Here is a 6,569-nt window from a genome sequence, read left to right on the forward strand (position 1 = left end):
TAAAAAAAGGGTCCAACAGAAAGTTTAATAAATGGTTATAGTTTTACAGTGTTATACTGATTTTTAAAACTAAATAATGTCATTTAGTGAGTTTACTTATATATTTTTTTCCCATTAACAAAAAATGACTTCATTTTGGTTTAATAAGGATTACTATACATTAATATGCCTAGTTCTTGCAGTGTTTGTTGTGTGTGTGTTTATGTATGTGTATATGTATGTATGTGTATATATATAAATATATATATATATATATATATGTTTTATATATATATATATATAAAAATTCTGACAAAAAAAAGTCAAAGACGTTTGCGCTTTTATATGACTTTTTAAAATAATACCTCAGTGACAACAAGTTCTGCATCCCGTTATCACTATTCACGTTCACACACGTCGGCCCTTCCATTAGATAACGTTGCAGGTCTTTGGCTTTTGAGCCCCTTGCGTCTTAAGGCTATTGGGTGTTACTCTGCGTCACTCTTCCCCCTGGAAAGCTGCGTGCCTCCCACCGGGCCGGTAGTGGACCTCGTCGTCGGAGTCCTCCGCTTGAGGCTGCATGCAAGTGTTGCACTTATTCTGGAGACGTTTGGTCAGCTGGAAGGTGCGCTCCGCAGAGTTGGAGAAGGTGTACTCTTGCTCCTTCAGTTTGGCGTAGTAGTCCGAAAACTTGTTGAAGAGAATGGAGATGGGCATGCCGTTGAGGATGATGCCGAAGGAGATGCAGCCGAAGGCCACGCAGCGGCCCAGGTAGGAAATCGGGACCACGTCTCCGTAGCCCACTGTGGAGATGCTCACCTGGGCCAAATGGAGACAAGGTTCTTCAAATTTGCCCACTGGTCGGCTAATGCAAGTGACTCTTTTGCACCATTTCAGTGCCGTTGACCATGATAGATGTCCACTCATCAGGCTCTTTTCATCCTTTGTTTGGTGAATTTGAAAGTTCAACACTAGTAGATGTCCAAACCATTCAAAATGGGAGGGCTAGCCACAAATGAACATTTGTTAATTCGTGTTTGATTAATTTGATTTCATCAGCGAATGATCTTTTTGGTGCATCCAATTTCTAAGGTATCTTTGTCACTTTTGCATGGTCTTTAGGTAGTACAGAAACTAAAATATGAATAATAGTATTACTCATTTTCATGTTTTCTTTAAAAAATTCTCATTATTTATTGTGGAAATCTTTAGGAGTGAAGTGCAAATTCCCTCAAATGTAATCATTGAGTCAGACTGGACTGTATTACCATGGATTACTCTTAGATACACATACACAAACACGTATATAAAAACAATTTGGTTCCCATTTTGCCATGGTAAATCTTACCGCTGCCCACCACCAGGCATCTGGAATGCTGCTGAACGGCGTTCCGGGCTGGTCCACCTCCACAGAATGCATCAGAGCAGAGAAGGTGAAGATTCCCATGGCGATGAAGAGAAACAGACAACACACCTGAAAGGTAAGCACACAAGTAAAAATTCATGTCTGACATTCCCTCCTAAAAATAATTTGGTCGAAACAGTGAACATTTTACAAAAAATAAACCCATTAATTTTAACGGCAGATTTAACTTAATATGTTGATATTGTTCATTGAATCCCCCCTTGTCACTGATTAACACGCAAAAGCAAATTCCCTCTTGATTTCTACTTACTTTCAACTCAGACCCACCAAAGAAATAATGTCCTCATTTTTGTAAAAACAATAGATAAGCATGCTGTTCATTTACTGCATCTTTGACATCTGCAAAAAAATTAAGCCAATTGAAAATCAGGTGACAGTTAAGCAATATTTCTATTCATCAAACGGCCCAGGCACAAAATGGCTGACTAGTGACGACACCTGGGACTGCCCTATATTGAAAAGGAATTGAGAAGAAGTAAACATAAAGTAACCCTGAAAAGACGCTAAAACAACAGAAAGTGGCCCAGAAATAACAAGAAATGAGGTGAAATTGCCCCAAAATGGCCGACAAGTGACAACGCCTAGAAATGCCCCGAAAGCCACAGAAATGGACTCGAATATGCCCCAAAATCAACGGTAGCTTAGAAAAAAAGTACTTGTCAGGCACCTGTTCGGAACATTGCCGAATAGTGAAGCCGAAGGCCCTCATGCCGGTAGAATGGCGGGCCAACTTGAGGATCCTGAAGATGCGCATCAGTTTGACCACTTTGAGCACCTTGCTGACTTTGCTAACCCTGGCCATGGTCTTCAAATCTTCCTGCGCGCTGAGGTCCTCCGAATCGATCACGAAGACCTCAAACATGATCTGGATGAAGTAGGGCATGACCGCCACCACGTCGACAAAGTTGAGGGCGCTCTTGAGAAAATGCTTGATGTCAGACGTGGTGAGCAAGCGTAGGAAGTACTCCAAGGTGAAGAAAAGGATGGAGGCGATCTCCACCCACTCCATGTAGGTTTTACCGGCCAGTTTGTATTGCCTGAGTTCTTTCACCGTATTCATCGTCATGGAAACGATGGAGATGAGCACAAAAAGACTGGAGAACACGGCGAAGGCTTTGGCGGGCATCGAAGAGTAAGGGTTTTCCATCAAATCCCACAGAATCTTGCGAATGGTGCCCAGGAACATTATCTTGTAGCCTTCGTCATCCTGGTGAGGTTTAATCTCATCGATCAGCTCCTGGTTGACCTTCAGTTGATCTCTTATGTCGTCAACCTTCTCCTCGAAAAGAATTCGGCAGCATCTGAAAAGAGTGACGAGAAACTCCATTTTATTCAACGGTACCAGCCGAAAGATAAAATAAGATCATTCTTCATTATAAGTACAAGTAGCTTAGCGTAAATGCCCGTTAGGATGGATGGTTCATTTATCCTGTGTGGAGGTGTATTGCCATTCCATATAATAAAATAGTTTTGAGTCAAAATATGCGCAATAATAACATAAAAGTCGGGAAATATTGGCAGAAAATCGTACGCTGCAAACTGAGTCCGAATGGCTGAGCTTAATCGGTTAGATGTAAAAACTGAAGAGCGGTCGCCAGTCAGTAACTGAATTTGTTATTTCAATAAACCAGCTCCGCAAGCTCTAAAATTACTACTTTTCGTAAGGTAACCATTTGTGTCCCTGTGAAACTAAAAAAAAATGTATTTAAGCATCTGAATTTGAAACGGTAAGAATCTGAATGGGAAAAAAATTGCAAACCGATGAATTCCATTTCAAATCATGTTATTCACTTTTTCAATGCAATGATTCCAATTAAACGGTACCGTGAATACCGTACCTCGGAGTGTCTTTCAGTTTCAGCCCCCAAAAAGACATCTCTTCTTCAAAGTTGATTGGGCAGAGACTGTCCATCACCCACAATACATTGCTGCAATAATAGTGGAAGATGTAGTGAAAAAACATGGGGTCCCTGTCAAAAAAAAATTCGTTGTTCAAAACGTTGTAATCGTCGCAGAGAGTCAGACGCTTGGCTGGATTTTCACACAGGGCCAGGATTCCAATCCTGGTTTTGGGGTGCCGGAGCACCAGATGTTTGGGGATGTGAAACACCTTCCCGCCCACGTTGAGGTTGACGATGTTTGGTTTCCTCACTTTTGATGTCTTTTGGATGGGGGATTTCTTCTCATCTGGAGTGTCCAGGTTGTCCATGGACGTCCATAATTTGACGGAACTGTCCTGAGAAAAAGGGAATTCGCTTTCTTGCTCCTCGATGCTCTGCGTGAAGCTCTTGTCGCGATTTATCGTGGCGAAAAGACTCGAGCGTCGCTTTTTCAGCACTTTCAACTTGGGTTTTATATTCTCCATCGTGGTGGCGCCACCAATTAGAAACAGATAAATAAGAAAAACTCTATAGATGAATGACAGCGATATTCCACGGAATTCCCATTTAGAATGGACGTCGTCCTTCGGGCAAGAGTTGAAAAAGCTGTAGTGCTCTCCTCTCAGTATGCGAGAAGATCACCTGCATGAGTTCGGGATTCGGCCGCTTCACTGATTCTCTAATCCTATTGCTGCTCTTTCTGTCCTAGCGCAAGTTAAAAATACTGTTCACAGGGATTAGTCTTGTGATTTAAGGCTTGCATCTCTGACGGCAACGAGAGTGTGGGCATAATGGGGTTGCATTTTGCACCTTTTTTTTTAAATAGCTAATTTCTCTGTTAAAGAAATAAATTATGCAAAGATACCTGTGTAAAAACACATTTTAAACAAATTTAACTTTTTCTAATCGCGTTTTGGGGGAAATTGATTTCAATTTTAATTGAGCTTAAATAAAATAGTCAGCCAAAAGATGTTAAAGTCAAAGTTATTGACAACTATTAATGCAGTAAGCATTACAGAGCCATTATACAAATTATATATATATATATATATATATATATATATATATATATATATATATATATATATATATAGTTTTTTGTAGCCATCTTCATTTTCAATAACAATTGTCAAACATATTACATTTGGATAACACTGATTTTCACCTTGCAACCACTTCAGGGTCTCCCCTGCCTGCTGCACATAGTTTGCTCCAGCACCCCCGTCGCTTCCCTCGTGCGAAAAATGAATGAATGGTTAATGTGGGAAATAATTGTCATACATAATTAACAAATTTAGTTGAATATTATTTTTATATTTTTTTATTCTACACAATCTCTAACAAATGTATACAATTTTAAGCCACAGGCATAGCAATTTTATAATAATTGGAAAAAAAAATAATACCAAAAAAAAGTCGACGCGTCATGATTGTACTTCCGCTTTTTCTCAACTTTCTTTCCGGTCGAACCTCCAACATGGACGCCAGCCGCGTGCAGCCGATCAAGCTCGCAAGAGTAAGAAAAACCTCTAACTATTCGTAAATCGTCATTTTCGTGCCAGTATATATTTAAAATAGAATATTATGTTTAATGAAAAATCGAAATATGTGAGCTAAATGTCTCTTATAGGCCGTATTATTTTGCGGCACCGCTCGGCTCGCGTTTCCTTTCCATAGGGCCTTACGGTCCTAGCTAATTTAAGAAATTAAACTAAGCCAATGTTTTTTTACTTGATCTATTTTTTTAATGAGGATTGTTTTTATTTTCAGGTTACCAGGGTGCTTGGAAGAACTGGCTCCCAGGGACAATGTACACAGGTATGGACTATGCTTTGGCAACGCCACAGTATTATTAAGTCGGCTCTACAATTCTTTTAAAAATACCTGTAAAGAGTGGCTCATATGTATTCTTCACAGCGTTACCATTTATTAGACAAGAATTTTACTAACTTATTATTTCGAGTTGGATGATAAATCACTGAAAAGATAATTTACTACAGACTCCTCTGACCGCAATGACTTGTATTAAAACCCAATTTCTGGTACAATACTCTTTTTCAAAATCAACTCCCCACAGCATATCTAGTGATCATGGTTACGAAATCAATTTTAAAAACCCCTGTTCATTCATCAAGTGTTTCAAAAACATCGGACGGGAAACAGCTCTACAATAACAAAAGCAAGAGATCTAAAAAAAAAAAAATAACACGGAGACAAAACGGTAACCAGGATGAAAACAAATGGTTAAAAAGCACCAAAACGTGCTGGGGTTAAAGACACAGAAGGGCCATCCATGTCTGTTGGACAACAGCAAATCATCCCACAAAGAACAGAACAAAATGTGCCGTCTTCCTCGTAGGTCCGTGTTGAATTCATGGACGACAGCAACCGTTCAATCATCAGGAACGTGAAGGGCCCAGTCAGGGAAGGAGATGTATTGACGCTTCTCGAGTCTGAAAGAGAAGCCAGGAGGCTGCGATAGGTGAGCTCGCTTAAATATATGCAGCATGTGTATCTACTGCAGTAACACAACCTTGCAAATACATGTAAAATGTCAGATCACGTCTTAACGGCTTTTTCCCCCCTCCCGCAGAGCCCACTCAAGTTGCGATGCTGACCAGATGCTGTTGAAGCTGATTTTTGTTTCACATGGCAGGGCTCACATCTCACTTGTTAAAATGTTTTTCAAATAAATGTGATCCATAAGAGTAACATTTGCAAACTTCTCATTTTTCCCCCCTCCACTTTTTGATTTCTCCTGGTTATGGTTACTGTAGACTTTTCGTGTTAAAATGACCAGCAGAATTTATTGGACTTCGTTCTAAACGTTCAAATGTCTAAATGTTCACCCTATAAAGAACAATTGAAACTGTGTTGTCGGAGAAAATTTTGAAATGCACAAAATCAAGAAAAATCTATTAGGAAAAAATAAATACATGGTCAGCATAACAATGCTAGTGGAGAGCAAGGTGCTAAAGTCTCGAGTTTATTTACAATAGCCATTTTTAGAAGTGCTTAATGTTGGGTGTCTATTTGTTTCATCCACCAACTTTTAATAAAATGCAGGTATATATTTTGGAAATATTGATGACGTAACCAGGTAAGAATCATTTAATGCAGGATTAATATCAACTGTCAAATTCTGAAATACCCCAATTATGAAGGATCCCCATAATTTGTGTAGTACATGCATATTACAGTTCTGCTCCTTACCAGCAGAGGTCAATACTACTCTTATCAAGAAATCCATCAGTTCTAACATTTAAACAAGGTACAGTATATAA

At 39.4% G+C, this 6,569-nt stretch overlaps 2 protein-coding genes across 2 annotated transcripts; one reads left to right on the forward strand and one right to left on the reverse strand.

Moving 5' to 3' along the window:
* Positions 1-286: 286 nt before the first annotated feature.
* On the reverse strand, positions 287-3,971 carry LOC144086391 (potassium voltage-gated channel subfamily V member 2). The gene is made up of 4 exons (XM_077616356.1): positions 3,244-3,971; positions 2,073-2,706; positions 1,328-1,453; positions 287-798 (listed from the first exon to the last, which is right to left on the reverse strand). The coding sequence occupies exons 1-4, from the start codon at positions 3,768-3,770 to the stop codon at positions 478-480; spliced, it is 1,608 nt and encodes a 535-aa protein (XP_077472482.1). The 5' UTR covers positions 3,771-3,971; the 3' UTR covers positions 287-477.
* Positions 3,972-4,716: 745 nt separating this feature from the next.
* On the forward strand, positions 4,717-5,997 carry rps28 (ribosomal protein S28). Its single transcript, XM_077615434.1, has 4 exons — positions 4,717-4,801; positions 5,056-5,103; positions 5,645-5,767; positions 5,879-5,997. The coding sequence occupies exons 1-3, from the start codon at positions 4,763-4,765 to the stop codon at positions 5,765-5,767; spliced, it is 210 nt and encodes a 69-aa protein (XP_077471560.1). The 5' UTR covers positions 4,717-4,762; the 3' UTR covers positions 5,879-5,997.
* The last annotated feature ends 572 nt before the right edge of the window (positions 5,998-6,569 follow it).

The sequence above is a fragment of the Stigmatopora argus genome, chromosome 12 (genome assembly GCF_051989625.1).
Source record: "Stigmatopora argus isolate UIUO_Sarg chromosome 12, RoL_Sarg_1.0, whole genome shotgun sequence".
NCBI classification, from domain to species: domain Eukaryota; kingdom Metazoa; phylum Chordata; class Actinopteri; order Syngnathiformes; family Syngnathidae; genus Stigmatopora; species Stigmatopora argus.

Coding starts and splice junctions, on each gene's coding strand:
- LOC144086391 (XM_077616356.1), bottom strand. CDS start 3,770: ATGGAGAATATAAAACCCAAGTTGAAAGTGCTGAAAAAGCGACGCTCG. Junction 2,707..3,243: donor AAACTGAAAGACACTCCGAG/GTACGGTATTCA, acceptor CACTCTTTTCAG/ATGCTGCCGAATTCTTTTCG. Junction 799..1,327: donor ATGCCTGGTGGTGGGCAGCG/GTAAGATTTACC, acceptor CATTTGGCCCAG/GTGAGCATCTCCACAGTGGG.
- rps28 (XM_077615434.1), top strand. CDS start 4,763: ATGGACGCCAGCCGCGTGCAGCCGATCAAGCTCGCAAGA. Junction 4,802..5,055: donor AGCCGATCAAGCTCGCAAGA/GTAAGAAAAACC, acceptor TTTTATTTTCAG/GTTACCAGGGTGCTTGGAAG. Junction 5,104..5,644: donor CCCAGGGACAATGTACACAG/GTATGGACTATG, acceptor TCTTCCTCGTAG/GTCCGTGTTGAATTCATGGA.